Raw genomic sequence first — 19187 nt, 5'->3', positions numbered from 1 at the left:
AATGCCGAGGATGAAATTACAAGAAATGGTGATAAATCACTAAAGAAAGGTTAAATATAGAGTTAAATTCATTTGGGAAGTGCTAAACAAAGTAGCACCAGGTCATTATGAGTTAATCAGTTGATGAGCGTTCAGATTTATCGCATATAAAACTGGATGTAAATTAATCCAAATTATCTCCACTTCCAGTAACAACACTGATGTTTTACTGAAGTGAAGGATCTGAGTGTATCTTCCACCATTTAATGTCAGAACAACGAAGGAACAGCAGAAAGGTTCCCTGTCATTGTACCTGCAAAAAAAAAAAAAAAAACAAATTTATGCATTTCCTGCTGCTGTTCCCAGGCATCTAAACTGTTAAGGTGGAATAAAGCAGAGGCTATTACTGCATCTGATGAAAAACAGATGGATTGTACTGTATTTCAGCCTGTGGCTAAGACCCCACAGGGCAGACACAATGAAGTGCTCTGTGAAATGAGCAAATAGGCCAGAGCAGATTCCCTGTGTGCTCCTCAGGCAGGACATCCACATATTATACTGTACATTAGATCCACCTGAGCTGCTGCAGCCTCTGGGCATGCTCACTGCACTTTGTCCAGTTGTTCAGGTTTGGTGGCAAGAACAATTCAGCTGCATGTAAAGAAACTGTGCATTGTCTGCGTTTGCTTCTGGAATCGTTCTTCTTCCCAAGTCAAACTGTCTCTACATTTTTCCAACATGTGAAACTCTGCTGGAATAACCAGTGGTGGAAAAAACTATATGACTTTTTATCTAGAGCACTGTTTTGTCAACCTTGGGGTTGGGACCCCACGTGGGGTCGCCTGGAATTCAAATGGGGTCACCTGAAATTTCTAGTAATTGATAAAAAAAAAAAAAAAAAAAAAAGAAATTACTAATAAAAAATATGTGGTGAGTTGACAGAGACAATTACAATCCATAAAAGACAAACTGTGAGTCTGAAACTGAAACACTGTGGTTCTGTTTATCTGTCAAATGTTCATTGTGGTCGGTTTCAGATGCTGCAGCTCTTTCATAATTCATAGTTTGAGTTCTTGTTTGTTCAGTATTAACTGTCAGCCTTGTAAATCCAAGTTGGACTAACTGTACATATCCTGAAAAAGAAAAATCAAATTCTCCCTTTGTGCAGTAATCTACACCTGGCTTTACTTCCTCTGTCCACAATAATACACATTATATAGACTAAATGTCATCTAAAATTGACGTTTATTTGCAACATAGTGTAGCAAACTATTACATGATCAAAAACAAATAAATTTTAGCCAAAAAAAAAAAAAAAGTATCCGTTTTGAATGTCTGGGGTTGCCAGAAATTTGTGATGTTAAAATGGGTCACAAGCCAAAAAAGGTTGGGAACCACTGATTTAGAGGACATTTAAGTGTAGAAGAACATCCAACATTCTCAGCCTTTAGTTCAGGGGTGTCAAACATAAGGCCTGTGGGCCAAAACCGGCCCGTCAAATGGTCCAATCCGGCCCACAGGATGAACTTCAGAAGTGCAGAAATTACACTGACAATATTAAAAGTTAAGGGTGTTGAGGTTCCACATACAAATCAATGTGATGTCAAGTAAATTAATAACTTAACAACCTATTTAATAATAATAATAATGACTACTCCAAATGTTCTCCTTGATCTAATGTGAAAAAAAGTAAAATCACATTATGAAAATATTTGGATTTACAAATCCGGCCTGTCATAATAAAATGTGACTAACCTTGACAACTATGAGAAACTTGACATTTCTTCAGAAAATAAGTGCAATTTTAACAATATATTGCCTGTTACTAAAGGTTTTCTGCATTTGTAGATCCGCTGCGACATAATATTGGTGAAGTTGCACTTATTTTTTAAAAAGATATTTCAGGGTGTACATGGTTGTTCAGGTTATTCACATTATTTCATAAAGTAATTTAACCTTTCACCTCCAAAGCTGCATTATCGTGGCAAGCAACATAACTGAATGAAACATCTTTCTGAAACCTTGATATTGAAATTGAATATTTTAAAAAAAACTGTGACATGTAAAGGGTTAACTTTCACACTAAAACAAAGAGAAAAATTTTGACTATTATTTGCATATTATTATGTTATTATTTTACTGGTGTGGCTCATTTGAGGTAAAATAGGGCTGAATGTGGAACTTGAACTAAAATGAGTTTGACACTCCTGCTTTAGTAGAAAGATTTCTGCTCTATAAAGAAGTAAAAGGGTTTCATGGTGCAGAGATCCAGAAGGAGCCTCTGAAGAACTGCAGGTGGGATCTTTGAACAGCGAGGGAAAAACCTCCAGCAAATCAGACCCTGAAATACTAGGAGTAACCTGATGTGATCATCCACAGCACCTTCAGCTGCAGATAAACAAAGAGCTAAATCATGTCGGTAATCCTCTGAAGGAGGAGTCGGTCGCTGACAGAGGAGGGAGGCTGTGGAATGTGATGAAATGTAAAAATAAAACCAGCAAAACAGACGGAAGGATGCGAATCAGACAGATAATCAGTCGGCAGAAGGTGATTGGCAGGGATTAAAAAGACGCTGTTAATTGGAGGTGAAAGTAAACTGTTGAAGATTATGCAAAGTAGGTTTTATGATGCAAATCAGATGTGAGTGAATAGTTCAAATGGCAGCAGGATGTCTGCAGCTATGCTTTTTTTCTTCTCTTTTCTGTCTGCTGTGTTAGTGATTTCATACCTTTTTTATTCAATTCTATAAGAACGACCATTATAACAGGCCACCTAGATTTCTTTATATTGTTTTTGCAATAAAAGAGTAAGAAAATGTGGGGATTTTTTTGCCAACTTTTGTATAGCACTGTTTTTCTTTTTTTGTACTGTTTCTATGTCTTGAAAATCTATTCTGTATTTTATTTCTTCTATTTTGGTTTTAATTATTCTTCTGTGCAACAATTTGGTCCACTGCCGTTGTTTTAAAGTGCTTTACAAATAAAGTTGGATTGGATTGAACTTTTTTGCATGTTTTTTCAGGAAGAACTTAACTTTTAATATCTGTCCATTAATTACCATTATTATATGTAATAAACGCTTAAAACAGTATGTTACAGTAAAAAAAAATCCTTAAAAAGACTTGAAATTTTACCATTTATTATTAAAAACAACTGTAAATGTACATAATAAGATTATGAGATTATAGAAATGAACTTTCAACTATTTTGCATGTGTTCAAACATTTTAGTTCATCTACATCATTCTGTGTCCTTGTTCTTATTAGTTGTTATTCTTTCTAGTGCTTTTTATCCTGTGATAGTGTTTGTTCACTTACTGTGTAGTTGTAGACAGAGCCCCTCATTTCACTGACAAACACATCCGTCATCTCCCTACAGACAGTGCATCTCTTCTGCCCTGGCTAGGTCTGCATATAGATTTACATATATAACACAACTATCAATGAACTATATGAACCACAAAGATACAGATAAAAACAGTGGAAAAATAGGACCAGGGGTCCTGTAGTCCAACAGCATATTTAAAGACATTAATTTGACCTTTTAAGGTCACTCAAGGTCAAAGGTCATGGCACCAAATGAAAGCCCATGTGTTACTCCCTATCTATTGCCAATAGTAATTATAAAAATATCTTCAAGTGTTTTGAAGTTATATCACTTTTCCCATCATAAACCAATGGGTATTTTCTTAAAATTCAAAAATTCATAAAAATTCAAAAATTGATATTTCCTAATTCTTTGAAAAAATTTTTGGTAGACCTTCCCCCAAAGATGTCCCACAAGAAATATCAAGTCATTCTGATTGGCAATTTAGGAGAAGATTCTTGAAAAATTGTTTACGGACGAATGACGGACGGACAGATGATGGACAGATGACTGACAAATGACAGACGGATGATGGATGAATGACGGACGGATGATGGACAGATGATGGACAGATGACTATTGATATCAATAATCCATCGGAACTTTTGGGCTGTTGGACTACAAAAGGCAAAAAAGAAAAAAAAAACAGCAAAACTCAACAAAAACATGGAAAAACACACTAGTAAAAAACTCCAAAACAGCACTATCATAATTATATACAATTATTTACAAAAACTCACCACAAAAAAAAGTTAAAACCTCATTAAAACGCTGCTGAAAGTAATAAAAATCTTCCCTCTCTCTCTCACCGACTGCACTCTGCTTCACCCACTTCCACCCCTCCCCCTCTGCCAACGCAGACGTCTACCCTCATGTGTTACACAGAACAATAAAACAATAGAACAATAGAAAGAACCCAATCTCAGCTTTCAGATGACATTTGGATCAGGAGTTCCAGTAATTTGAATAACGGTGGATGCAGGACTGTGTCACTGGAGACACATTCGTTTTAAAAGGGTTAAACATATGTCCTCGATGGACTTACCTGTCAAACACAGCAACCTCTCTCGACTTTTAACAGCTTTTGCAAACAAAATACTCAGTTACAGTTTATTTTTGCAGAACTGGCTGGGGATTAAGTTGAGTAAAGAGAAAAAAAACATGGCAGAATCTATATGAAATATTATAATGAAGATAAAAATGAGCAGCTCAGATTGTCTCCTGCTGCTGCAACAACACAGCAGGAACGTCAGTCCAACCTGCTTTTAGGACCTTTAATGTTTAATAAATGTGTGTAAAAGCAGCATGCAGTATTCATGTCTGCTGCATGTGCATTTAACTTATTACAATACTGATATTATTGTCTGTACTGCTGATTTCTCTTGCGGTTATGTTAAATGGTATTTTATTACAACTTCTCCTGTGAAACCGAGTGATGGAAAGAAACATGAAAATGAGGATCAGTCAAATAAATGGTGTTCAGTAAATATTATAGACATTTTAATAGTAAAGGTTTTCTTTTTACATGTAATGTGTAGAGATGTAACGATACAAAAATTTCATATCACGGTTATTGTGACTAAAATTATCAGTTATCATTATTATTGTTGAAATCTGCTCAAAATATTTAAAAACTACTGAAATAATTTAATCAAGTTTTATTTTGAAAAAAAAAAACCAAAACAAAATAACACACATAATGTACTTTCTGTTCGCATATACATTAAAATATTTAATAAAGTTGTGGGAGGTGGGAGATAAGTGTTGCCCCCCTTCACAGACTTTTTTCTGCATTTTCTGCCAACAGGTTGACCATCCTCAATGAGTTTCCACTCAGCATCCTTTAAAATTCCAAAATACATCCAGACTTCCGACTTTGTCCTTTTAGTTGTGGGGGGGGGTCCAAAGTGCTGTTCGTGCGGGTGCCTTCCGCCATGTTTTCAGAGGCCAAACACTGTAAACTGCGCATGCATGCCTTGAGTGCTACTGCTTCTCCAGGAAATGAGCAGAATCACCGTGAGTTCTTCAAAGTGCGGTAATTAAACAAAGGTTTAACGATAGTTAGAATTCGAAACGGTAATACTAACTGTCTGGAATTTTACCGCGGTTTATCATTATACCGATAATCGTTACATCCCTGCACTTGTGGTACTTCAATTTTTAGTTTTGAGACTTTTATTAAGTAAAAGTTCAGGACTTATAACTTAGTCTTAAAAGGCCTCAAGTAAAACTTTATCAGCTGCATCTCTAGGAGGGATTATTAACATTATTGTTCTGAAAAGGTAAAATGATTACACCAGTCTACATTTTTTTTAACAAATTATCTGCCTCAGAGATTAAATGGCCTATATTTTACATACTATAATAAGATAAACTGGAAAACAAATGACGAAAGTGCTGTTTATCTGATGTTTTCAATGTATCTGATAAAGTGTTATTCCACATATATGTTGGTTTATGTCCATTTATCCAATAGATTTCTAAATGTTCCCGTATAAAGAACCTATAGAGTATTGCAATTTTGCTCTGACACAAACATTCCTTTGGATTAAACCCACTCTCTCATTAATTCTCACTATTTCACAGTTCACAAGACTGTATCTCTGAAACTCCATTTTGGACTGAAATGATATTTATTAGTGATTAAACTTGGTAAAGTCTCACTACTTTTATTCTGGAGGTTTTCTACTCATAGACCAGTGTTATTTAATCCCTCTGTGTTGCTTTGAAATGGAATTTTGTTACTTGTTCTCATGTTGAATCCAGTATCTCAGATCTCCTCATGATGTAAAAGCCTGCCTCCCAAAGCCGGCAGCAGTGGAGGGGATGGGATGGGGGGTGTGGGTGGGGTGGGGGTCTCAGGCTGCAGAGCTGAGCTGAGCTTTCTGCTTCAGACCGGCAGGAGAGAAGGAGCAGCAGGACGGAACCCTGGAACGATAGGAGAAAACAAAAGGCTGAATGTCAGCAGTGAATGGGAGCAGCAGCAGGAGCATGGACCGGTCAGACGGAGAAACGACGGGAAAGTCCAAGAGGAAGAGGAGGAGGAGGAGTAAAGGCAAAGGTTAGTTCAGGCAGCAGGTGTGAAACGCATGAGAGGCTGATAAAACACACTAAACAACCGATGAATGATGAATGTGTTAACAACCACATTATTTTATTATCTCCTCTTGGTTCTTTACATTCAGATCTTTGTGTCTTTTAGAGTTTTTTGCTTTGTTTTGTTTTGTTTTTTTTTTTTTTTTGCTTTGTGACGTCTAAACTTCTTCTAAGTTTAGATGTCACAAGACAAGAAAAGAAAAAAGAAAAGAAAAAAAGATTTCTCAGTTGACAACAGCAAAACACAAAAATAAAGTGCAAGAAAGACAGAAAACTGAAAATATACACTTGTGAAACAAACCATAAAGAGGAAAAAAAAGAAAAAATAATAGTCATATCATCACCTTCCTAAAATAACTGCCTCAGTCACTTTTGACAAAAATGACTTTTTTTTTTTTTTTTTAACCAAACTCATCAAATACTCATATTCTGGTTAAGTTCTTTGTGTTTAAAATCTGATCTGTATGAAGACAAGCTTTGTTAAAACATGCAACAAAGCAGAGAAGACCAGACAGAAAAACAGGAAATTTAAGGGTTAATGTACCATTTGCAAGTCATTTAGAACAAAACTAATGAACTAAAATAAAATGTATTCCAATGCACTGCTGTACTGTAACAAAACTGCTAAAACATATCATCACTTTCCTAAAATAATTCCCTAAGTCATTTTTTCAGATTTTCAACACAAAAAACAAGAAACAACAAGAAACTGAGGATTAGATGATTTAGACAAAAAAGTCGTTTTTGTCAAAAATGACTTGGGTAATTATTGTAGGAAGCTGATGATATGATTTACGAATTTCTGATTTAAAAATTTTGTTACTTTACAGTGAAGCAGTGCTTCGGAATACATTTTATTTTACTTTATAAGTGACTTACAAAAGGTATACTGAGCCTCTGAAAAGAAAAGAAAAGAAAAATACCCATGTGATGCACTAACATAATTTCTTTACATTTCCTTCATTTTCCTGTTATTCTGTCAGGTTTTCTCTGCTTTGTTGCATGTTTTAATGAAGAAAATGTTCCTATAAATGCAGAAATCTCATGTTCACATCCAAATAATCTGTTGTTTTGACATGACATGAACATTTTACAGTTTTTATGTATTTTATCCAAGTTCTGCTGAGGCTGTATATTCTTTGCTGCAGGAAAAAGGTGTCTTTGTCTTTGATGCTGATGAATGTGAGTTGTTAACACCATCTTTTCCTCAAATCTCCTAGAATGATCCTCTATGGTGTTCTTGTCTCTCTTCCATCAGCAGTTTTCACATCTTTAGAGGCTTTTTCTGCTTTGTTGTGTGTCATGAGGGTTTGCAGTTTTGCTTTGATATGACTTTACATTATTACACTACATTAGAGTAAATTACATTCTAGAAGCTGAAACTTTGGCCCAAACTGACTCTGTTAGAAGGAAAGCAAAACTAGACAACTGTGCACATGTTTCCACTATGTTTATGCTGGATTTGGTCAAAGAAATATACACTACATGGACAAAAGTATGTGGATATGTTGAATTCAGGTGTTTCTTTTCTAACAGGGGTCTGGGATACAAAACAATAATGACTAATAATGTCAGAATATAGTTTTATATTGGGATAAATATCATTGTATTGGTTAGTTTGGGTTAAGTTATCTTTGCTTCTGAAATGCCTCATACATGGCTTTTACTTAATTTCTCTCAACATTGATTTTGTTTTTTTTTTAATCCATGATCATGATTTTAAATGTTCTTCCTCTAAATTTCTATAATATTTTTCCTGCTCTGACTGTAAATAATAATTGTCTGCCACAACTAACCATCTACTTTCTTCACATCTCACTGAGGAAGAAAAGTCTCCCATTAAACTTTAAGGAAATATTGACGTTTATAAAGTATATGAACATAAATATTGGGACACATCATGTCTACAGCTGTAAGATGTCCTGCTCATGAGGATTTGAGATAAAAACAGCAATATTTCCTTAAAGTTTAATGAGCACAAAAAATATTTTTGAAATTTAGAGGTAGAACATTTAAAATCATGGTAATGGATGAAAAAAAAAAAAAAATCAATGTTGAGAGAAATTAAGTCAAAACCATCTCTGAGGCATTTTCAAAGCAAAGATAACAATTTAACCCAAACTAACCAATGCAATGATATTTATCCCAATATAAAACTACCAGCTCATTGACCCGTGGGGGAACCATGGATTGTAAATGTGGTAGTTTTGATGTTGGGCAGAGCTGACTTTTGGGAAAGATGTTCGTCTATATTTTATAAGTACTGACATAAAACTTGTTTGTTAAATCATTCTTTAAAATTTAAACAACAATTAATATATTAATACAGATATCTAGGGACTGAAGTTGGTAAATGCGTTGTTCCTGTCTTTAACTGAATTTCTTGTCATGTAGCGTGGTACATAGTACGTAGTCTGTTCCTTGACCAAAAATAGATACGTATGACAAACTGCAGCAGTCAACTCCGTACGGATTTAGTGTGATGCCTGAGACACACACACAGAGACACACACACAAACAGAGTCCACTTCCCTTTTTTTTTAATAATGACATTAGTCATTATTGTTTTATATCCCAGACCCCTGTTAGAAAAGAAACACCTGAATTCAACGTGTCCACATACTTTTGTCCATATACTGTATGTTTTGTAATACTGTTTGTAAGAAACACACCAGTTCACTACCAAATAATCACGAGTCTTACTAAGCTTTAACATTTTGCTCTTTATCTGTGGGAAAATGTGTTAAAGTTGTTTTTCTTTTGCTCCGTTCACTGAGGCTGAACCCAGACAATGAGATGCCTGTGGAGCTGCACTGTTACAGACACACAACTCCATCCTGCAGGAAACAAATCAACAAAAAAAAAAAAAGCCAAGTTTGGGTGTCAGGTCTCATTGAGCAAATCATTACGTGCTCAGATTACTTCATCTCATTGAATACAGTCAAATTAAATCAGGCCAAATCGAGTTTTATGATATTGCAGCGGCGTTCACAGGATGATAACAGAACAATGTGGAGAAACGCTGCAGCAACTACATATTACTTCCATCCTCAGATAATCTTGTGATTATTTATATTTCTTTGCTAAATGCAAAAAATAATAAATCTGATAACTTCAGAACGCTTTTATAAAACCCCAAAATATTGACCTGACGTCTTCTGCGTCATCTTCTTCACATTTATGAAGCTGAAACTAAAAAACATTTAGTATTTTTGCTCATAAAACATAGACAAAACCCTAAATCCAATATGAACAGTGGAGAATTATTCATGTGAGTCACTATTTAATTATGTGTTTCATCTTCTCTGCAGTGATAATTGTAGAATGAAAGGCTCTGCGTTCTTAATCTGATGATTGGTTCCTTGATTCACTGTTTTCTGTGGAGAACGATAATCAAACAGACCTTTGACACCTTCACAATCTGCAGCTGAAGCCACGAACATCCTAAAATGATATATTCTTCATTTTTAAGCCCCTGAAACCAACAAAAGTGTATTTTTTCTGAAACACTAAACCTATTATGTATACAGTTGGGGATTATTTGAGTCATTATTTAATTACTTGTTCTATCTTCTTTGCAGTGATGATTGTACAATTATTGAATGCTGTTGCCTGTAAGAAATAAGCATAATTTGATGATTATTGATTCATTCCATTTTGGCTTGAAAATATAAAAATAGGACCAATGTCCCTATTTCTCAGTATATATCATTGATGTACACAGGATATAATAGTGGTCTGTGATGGTCAGAGTGAAACTGAACACGTTTTACTATTCCTCTAACTCTCCAGCACAGACACACAGGAGCAGAGCGAATCTCCGTGCAGCAAAAAGTTAATACATTGGTTACATATTGACCGAAGTTGATTAATCGGTGATACGCTATAATCAGTCAGGCTGATTCAGGCTCTAGCTGAGATCAACAAATATTTGGCATTTTTGCTCAGAAAATACCTGTGAAACCCTCCATATAGTATTTTACAGTTTATTATATAAAGGTTATGAGGATTATTTGTTTCACTCACTGTTAAATCACTTGTTTTACGTTCTTTGTGATAAAAAACTTGTCAATAAAAGTCCTTTTCTTGTAAGAAAATCTAAACCAGACCAGAAGAAGTGGCCCAGATTCTGTGCTAGTGGAAAAACTAGATAGACCATGTGTCATGTACATGTAGTAGAGCATAAATAAATGTCTCATCAACATGCAAGCTCTGGTAATCATAATTACACTCGTCTGGGCAACAGGTCGGCGTTTTAGGATTAAACTGACATTGTTCTCCACATGCTAATCCTCAGTAAATGCTGCAGATTTACTCTGTGATGGCTTTTGTATTAAGTCCAATGGTTATTCAAAGTGCGCTAAGCCTATTCCACTTTCATTAATGACCCATTGGCCTTTTTTTGTACATTAGACTGAAAGCACGTCCTTTCTGCTTCCTGAAAACCACGGCACAGCGCAGCTCAAATCCCACTATTTTAGGGTTAAGATTCACTTATCTAATGCCTCCACTGAAGGAGCTGCACTTTAATGCCAGCTGTCATTTCAGAAACAGAAGGTGGTGGTTCCCAATTGAAACACAAATTTAAACAAAATAACCAGCATGAAGCAAAAAGTAACAGAAAAAACTATCAGCTAAATGAACAAAATTATCAATAAAAAGAACAAAATAATCAGCAAAATTGACAAAAGTGAGCAAATTCATCACAAACTGAACAAAATAATCAACAAAATTAACAAAATAATTGACAAAATTAACAAAATAATCAGCCAAATGTATAAAAATGAGCAAATCTTTCACAAAATTAACAAAATAATTGACAAAATGAACAAAATAATAAAAAAGAACAAAATAATCAACAAAATGAACAAAATAATCAGCAAAATGAACAAAAATGTGCAAATTAATCACAAAAGGAATAAAATAATCAGCAAAATGAACAAAAATTAGCAAAATAATCACAAACTGAACAAAATAATCTACAAAATAAACAAAATAATCAACCAAATGAACAAAATAATGAACAAAATGTACAAAAATGAGCAAAATAATCACAAAATAAATAACTGACATAATGATAAAAAATAATCAATAAAAAGAACAAAAAATCAACAAAAACAACAAATTAATCAGTAAAATGAACACAAATGAGAAAATTAATCACAGAATTAATAAGATCAACAAAAAAAACTTATCAATAAAAACAAAACAAAAAATCAACAAAAACAACTAATTAATCAGCAAAATGAACAGAAATTAGCAAGTTAATCACAAAATGAGTCAAATAATCAACAAAATTAACAAAATAATCGACAAACTGAACAAAAAGAACAACATCAAATCAAACCAAAATCAACAAATGATCAGGTTTGATTCAACACACGTCACATGTTTCTAATTGCTGGTGCTGCTTCTTGTCATGGGGTCAGAGGTCACACTAAATAGTGAGTTTAATTTAGTTTAGTTTTTTTAGTTTTTAGTCTTGTAAGACTGTGCACATATTTCCTGAATTTTCTTGTTGTATGTGAAAAAAAGACAATGAGAAATAAATATGTCTGACCATTTCAACCCTGAATGCTAAAGGTAGAATACGACTTCTGCACAGGACTGTATATTTGGAACATTTTTGTTTTTTGGCTCAGAAGTATTATTTAATTAAAATGACAAACTTGCTTTAGCCTCTTGTTTTAAAAAAAAAAGTTAAATCACAAAAGTAATCCCTGTCTCTGTTACTAATTACAGTGAATTCAGAGTCTAAGTCTTTATGGTCCATAATTAAGTTACGTTATTCAGATTTTCCACTGTGTCGACATGACTTATTGTGGGCCTTTCAGCTCAAACTAATGCCATTTGGCTGTAAAATCCCCTTCTGCTGGCTTTTCAGTCAAATTAACAAACTGTTATCTGCTGGCTGTAAAGTCTATTCAGAGAACTGATTTGATTGTCCTGCTTTCAGCGTGGATTATGATCCTCCAACATGGAGCAAACAGCTGCTGTGTGCGGCGGCGCTGTCGGCGGGTTTCTGATGACGTGTCAGGACTTTGGACATGTCCGTATATTGGATGCTTTTTTGGATAAGTGAGCTCCGTCGTGCAGTCAAACTTAGTGGGGCGTGTCAGTGTGCAATTTCACTGATGGATTCTGCTATCTCCACACTTCTCTGGGGCTCGGGCTTCATGGAAACATTAGCAATATGGTTTGCGTCCCCATTTAACTTAATTGCAGAGAGGCTCAGTGTGGGTTAGAGGTCCCATTTTCTCTGCAGCTCAGTGTGGTACGACTGTGAGCTCTGATCCCCACTGGAGTTGAACTCACAACACTAAAGTTTACATCCAAAAGTTCAGATCCGCGAGGGCTGCGTCATATATGAGCCATTGGGCCTCATGCAGTGACACAGCTCCTATTTTAAGAGAATGTTTAGGACGATTGTGTCCCTGGCGACACAGTTTTACTTATGCTGTCATTCAAATTACAGTAACTCGCAACTGACAAAACTCAAACAGCATCTGAAACCTGAGACTGGGGTCTTTCTATCGGTCTTTAACGCATTAGGGTAGAGGTCTGCATTGGCTGAGAGGGAGGGGGGAATTGGGTGGAGCAGAGAGCAGCAGAGTGAAGTCGGTGAGAGAGACTTTTATTAATTTAAATAGCATTTTAGTGAGGTTTTAGCGGGGAATTCTTGTAAATTGTAAATAGTGCTGTTTTGGAGTGTTCTACTTGTGTGTTTAGTTGTGTTTTTGTGTAGTTTTACTGTTCTTTTTTCACTGTTCTTATCTGTATTTTTCCAGTTCATACAGTTCATTGATAGTTATATTTTAGCTGTAAATATGATATAAATGTCTGTATATGTATATATTAGAGATGCATCAACATTTTTTTTGTGTGGCGTCTTATACCTCTGCTATATGTCTCAGTGTTTGTCTTACTTTTTGTATGTTTGAAAGACTTAATAAAAATACACTGATACATTGGTTCTGCATCTTGCAGTGAAATAAAAAAGATTAATTTAGGAGTGTATAATATAGACAACACATATGGAGCAGGGATCAGGGTCTGAATGAAAACTGTTTGACTGAGTATTATGATCATTATTAAAACAAATATCACTGGAGGATGGAGGGACATAGTTTTTCTCCTTTCAAAGAAAACTTTGGAGTAGAAATGGTAGTGGTAGTAGTAGTAGTAGTAGTGCTCGTACTAGTAGTAATAATGGTAGTAGTAGTAGTATTAGTAGAAGTAGTAGTGGCAGAAGTAGTAGTAATAGTGGTGGTAGTAGTAGTAGTAGTAGTAGTAATAGTGGTGGTAGTAGTAGTAGTAGTAGTAGTAGTAATAGTGGTAGTAGTAGTAGCAGTGGTAGTGCTCATACTAGTAGTAATAATGGTAGTAGTAGTAGTAGTAGTAGTAGTAGTAGTAATAGTGGTAGTAGTAGTAGCAGTGGTAGTGCTCATACTAGTAGTAATAATGGTAGTAGTAGTAGTAGTAGTAGTAGTAGTAGTAGTAGTAGTAGTAGTAGTAGCAGTGGTAGTGCTCATACTAGTAGTAATAATGGTAGTAGTAGTCGTAGTAGTAGTAGTAATAGTGGTGGTAGTAGTAGCAGTGGTAGTGCTCATACTAGTAGTAATAATGGTAGTAGTAGTAGTAGTAGTAGAAGTAGTAGTGGCAAAAGTAGTAGTAATAGTGGAGGTAGTAGTAGTTGTAGTAGTAGTAGTAATAGGGGTGGTAGTAGTGGTAGTGGTAGTGGTAGTGGTGGTAGTAGTAGTAGTAGTAGTAGTGGTAGAAGTAGTAGTGGACGAGGACTATTTACAGGCCACTGCATAACAATCATAATTGCTCTTCATTTTAAAATAAACTCAATTAAGTTATTTAAAGCCGCTTAAATGACATTCTCATTTTTGAAAAGTCATATTTGTCTTCATATATGTACACACTGCTTCTTTAAATCTACAGAATTAAGCAGAGAAACAACACATCCATCTGTTTGGATAAAAAAAGAGCTTTTTATGTCATTCTCCACTGTCAGTTTAAGAGGTTTTTTGGCAAATTGCAGTACAATCACACTTAATCGTCGCATTTGTTTTGTCTTGAGCGTCCCTCTGTCTCTCATACACACCCACGTATTTCTTCTACAACCAAGCAAGTTGTAACCCAGAAGTTTTATGATTTGCAGTAAACAGGCCTACGTTTTGTCTCATAAAACCAGCTAATGGCTCTTTATTTGCACTAAAAGGACTCATTTATTTCATTAATCCTGCCATTTACATTTGTAAGTTTCACTGATAACTGTTTTATAAAAAGTATCCTTTCATAAGCAAATGACAAAATCACAATAATGCGTCAGAGACAACAAATACAATCTGCAGTTTGAGTCAAATGGAAGCTAATCTGTTAGACTGATAAAGTGACAGTAAAGCAGCAGGCGAGGGCATGAACAGTTGAAATGAGGTTGTTGTCAACGGCGACAGTCTGCCATAGATTACCGCTGTCATTGTTATTATCTCTCGTTGCCATTTCATTACACTTTAGCGCCATATGTTTCAGACAATCATTTCATCGCTCATTTTCAAGTAATGATCAGCAGCCTGTTGATCGGAAAACAGACGTCTGACGAGATGAGACGGCGTGCTAAGTTAAATTTAGAGTTATTTTGACAAAAGATGAAAATGAGTTTTAATGTGGATCTGCAGGGAAACAACTAATTCTAATGACCACACATATGTGTTTGTCAGTCTCTGTATTTAGATCCAATCTGGATATATGTGAAGTATGAACAGCAGGAAAAACTACAGTATCAGGGAAAAAGTAGCATCAAAATGAAATAAAAGAAATCAACAAAATGAACAAAGAAACCAAAAAAAGAAACACAATGAATAAAATAATCAGAAAAATTGACAAAAAAACAAACAAAATGAAAACAAATTTAACAACTTCAACAAAAATGAACTTTTTTGTTCAGACAATATGAGATTTGAACAAAAATAATCAACATGAGGCTAAAATTAACTGAAAGAAATCAACAAAATGAACAAAATCATTGAAAAGATAAATAAAAATAATTAAAATAAGCAACAAAAACAACAAAAAAATCAATGCATTGAATAAAAATGAACAAAATGAACAAAGTACAGGAACACAATCTTCTATAAACGTCTATAAATAAATTGGTCCCTATGCACTTAACATGTCTTTAACCCTTTCGTTCAAATAATATGAGATTTATGGCATTAATTTGCTGATGTTTTATAGCAGTTTTATAGAAACTTAACAAAAATAAGCAAAATGCGACACAAATTGAAAAAAATTGTAAGTATGAAGCAAAAATTTAAAGAAAAACTCAACAAAATGAACAAATAATCAACAAAATGAAAAAAAAAAAACCTAAAAAAATCCTAACAGAATGAAAAGAAATTGAAGAAATGAGACACAATAAAATAATCAACAAATTGAACAAAAGCAAACTAAATAATCAGGTTTGATTCAACTCGTGTCAGATGTTTCTATTTGTGCTGCTTCTTGTCATGGGGTCAAAGGTCACACTAAATAGTGACTTTAACATTTACAACACATTTAGTTCCATTTTTTTGTGTCGTTTAAGGCTGTGTATGTGTTTCATGTGTTTCCTAGTTGTATTTAAAGAAAAGAAAATGAGAAATAAATATGTATGATCATTTCAACCTTGAAAAACAAAAAAGACAAAGGTGGAATAAACAGACGTCTTATGAGAAACATAATAGAAAGTGAAGGTTTAGAATAGATTTTTTTTAAATGAAGGAGTTTAGGAAAAGTATTGAAAAATACAAAAATACATTAAAGAGGAAGTTGTTTCCGTTTCTACATTAAAACAGCCAATATTTATGGATTTTCTGCCACTTTATAAAGAACTTTAACCAATATCATCCACTATATCTGTTTTTCAACCTTGGGGTCGGGACCCCACGTGGGGTCACCTGGAATTCAAATGGGGTCACCTGAAATTTCTAGTAATTGATAAAAAAAAAAAATAATAATAATAATGCAATATATGGTGAGTTGAGAGAGACAATCCCAATCCACAAAGACATGACAAACTGTGAGTATGAAACTGCAGCACTGTGGTTCTGTTTATCTGTCAAATGTTCATTGTGGTCGGTTTCAGATGCTGCAGCTCTTTCATAATTCATAGTTTGAGTTATTGTTTGTTCAGTATTAATTGTCAGCCTTGTAAATCCAAGCTGGACTGACTGTACATATCCTGACCAAGGAAAATCAAATTCTCCCTTTGTGCAGTAATCTACACCTGGCTTTACTGCCTCCGTCCACAATAATATACATTATAGAGACTAAATGTCATCTAAAACTAACCTTTATTTGCAGCATAGTATAGCAAACAATTACAGGATCAAAAACAAATTCATTTTAGCTAAAAAGAAAAAGAATGTCTCCGTTTTGAATGTCTGGGGTTGCCAGAAATTTGTGATGTTAAAATGGGGTCAGGAGCCAAAAAAGGTTGGGAACCACTGGACTATGGTGAAAACAAAACCTGGTGTAACAGACGACTGTGATGAGATGATGGTTCATATAAACCGCACATTTGTGGGTAATGTCAAAGAAGAAAAATCCAAAGGGAAAACTGGTCCGAACTCATCAGCATCCTGAACAGTCCACAAACACTTCCAACCTTCCAATCAGACACGTCTTACATCAAGTGTTGACTCTTATGAGGCTGTTTCAACCACTGTGGGCGTTGATTTTCTCTCAGAGCGTTCAGTGCATCCTCGCTGCTGCTGGGTCACAACTGAATCAGAATATAAATAATGTCATCTGGTTTTATCGTCGAGGTCAGAGGAAGATGTTTACTCTTTGGTCTACTTGGATGAATCTGTCTGATTAGTTTTGCTTGATAAAAAAATCAAATAAACAAGGCTTACGGTGTCACTGTCAAGGGTATACCCCCGAAATCCCCCAGTTCTCTGCTATAGATAAATCTATCCATGATAATTGTTAGACAATCGATATAAACTCCATTTGAGCTACATGGACCTGATAGTGGGAGAATAATGGTCAGAGAACCAATTTTTCCAGCCTGTCCATCCATTTGGTTTTCTCAGTGTATTCAGTTCTGAGAAAACAGTCTGGAATTGGGCCAATCTCTGTGAAATATGCACAACCTATTCTATACCGAACCAATCATAAGTCTGGGGTGCAGCTGTTTCACAATGCACCGACTTCTTTTTGTCATGGGTCAAAGTCAGTTCCAAGTCCGCAAATCTCTTTACAACTGTTGTTTACTTGATTCAAAAATAAGAATTGAATTACAGATTACACCCTGTATTCTTAAAGTCTCCTGAAAAAATCGACAGTAATCACATCCATCTTATCTGTGATTGGTTTACTCGGCGCCTATTGGTCCCGCCTTCATATTTGGATTCAAGGCCCACGATCCCACATGGATTTCTTATTGACAAAGACGATGGCTGGACAGGCTGCAATTTTCCATATGAACTAATTTATTTATAACTGTATAGAAGAGGATTGATTTTGTTCCTGTACTTTGTTCATTTTTGATCAATTTGTTGATTATTTTTTCATTTTTGTTCATTGTTTTGTTTGTTTTTGTTCATTTTGTTGATTATTTTATTCATTTTGCTGATTTCTTTCAGGTTATTTTGCCTCATGCTGATTGTTTTTTTCAATTTGAGGCTATTTTTGATTATTTTTGTTCAGTTTCTTACTGGCATTAAACATCAGTAAATTAATGCCCTAAATCTGAACAAAAAGGGTTATAGACATGTTAAGTCAAATGAAGATCACACTAAATATGACCGCTTTGGTTTATAGAAGCTGTTTTTTTCCCTGATAATTTATTATATTTCACATTTATCCAGATTGGATCTAAATACAGAGACTGACAAATGCAAATGTGTGGACATTACAACTTTTACACAGGACTGTAACTTTAACAACTCCTGTGATAAATGAGCAGAAACCAACATTCCCTGGTCTATGTTTTTATCAGAAGAAATCTGTTCATAGTCAGAATAACTTAAAACAGGCTAGAAATATAAATATGGAATACCGTTCTATTCGCTGCTCTATATCTCAGGAACAAGGACAAGCTACTTCTTCTGTGCAGCTGAAAGTCATTCCTAATAAGAAGAAGCTGGCGTTGACACCAACATCATGCATTTGTGATTTGCCTGCAGTTGTGTATTAAGCATTTTTCTGTCATTGTGAGTCTTAAGGATGAGTGTAGGTGGATGTCTGGATGGAACTGTTTGTGCTTCTACGATAAAAGTGTAGGATTATGAGCAGACAAGTGAGCGCACGTTCATACTCTACTGAATGTGTAGAGCGCTGTCAGCAGTTTGTCTCAGCTCAGCTACACACCTGCACAGAGGTGATCAAAGCTCTACTGATGGTGTAATCACAGCGTATTTTCTCAGCGATATAAGATAAAAAAAGGAGAACAGAGGCGGTAGTGATCTATTTGTTTTGTAGAGTCAGAGAAACTAGACAAAGGTGACATATACTGCCATTTTTTTTTTCTTTTTCACATGTTCATGAACATAAAATACAACAAACAGTACAGCAAAAGCAGTTGAGGGTTACAGTATTCAACAAAAGATATCAATAAATAGTACAAAAAAGGAAAATAAGGGCGTCACATTATCATTTCAGCACTGATGTCTTTGTTTTTAAATCCAATCCATTTGTCACATTTTTTATCATACTCATCTTTTTTTAACCTAAAGTCATTTTTTCCATCACCCA

The 19187-nt window shown here is 34.8% G+C and overlaps 1 protein-coding gene across 3 annotated transcripts in view; it reads left to right on the top strand.

Annotated features, from left to right (window-relative positions):
* The first annotated feature begins 6216 nt into the window (after window positions 1–6216).
* LOC115437491 (double-stranded RNA-specific editase B2-like) overlaps window positions 6217–19187 on the top strand; it is a 50962-nt gene continuing 37991 nt past the window's right edge. For all 3 annotated transcript variants that reach the window (XM_030160687.1, XM_030160688.1, XM_030160686.1), the window contains exon 1: window positions 6217–6405. In XM_030160687.1, the coding sequence (XP_030016547.1) occupies window positions 6303–6405 (103 nt within the window). In that variant the 5' untranslated portion in view covers window positions 6217–6302. The remainder of the gene's footprint in view (window positions 6406–19187) is intronic.

This window comes from Sphaeramia orbicularis, chromosome 17 (assembly GCF_902148855.1).
Source record: "Sphaeramia orbicularis chromosome 17, fSphaOr1.1, whole genome shotgun sequence".
Classification (NCBI taxonomy): Eukaryota; Metazoa; Chordata; class Actinopteri; order Kurtiformes; family Apogonidae; genus Sphaeramia; species Sphaeramia orbicularis.
This window is presented reverse-complemented; position numbering and strand designations above follow the sequence as displayed.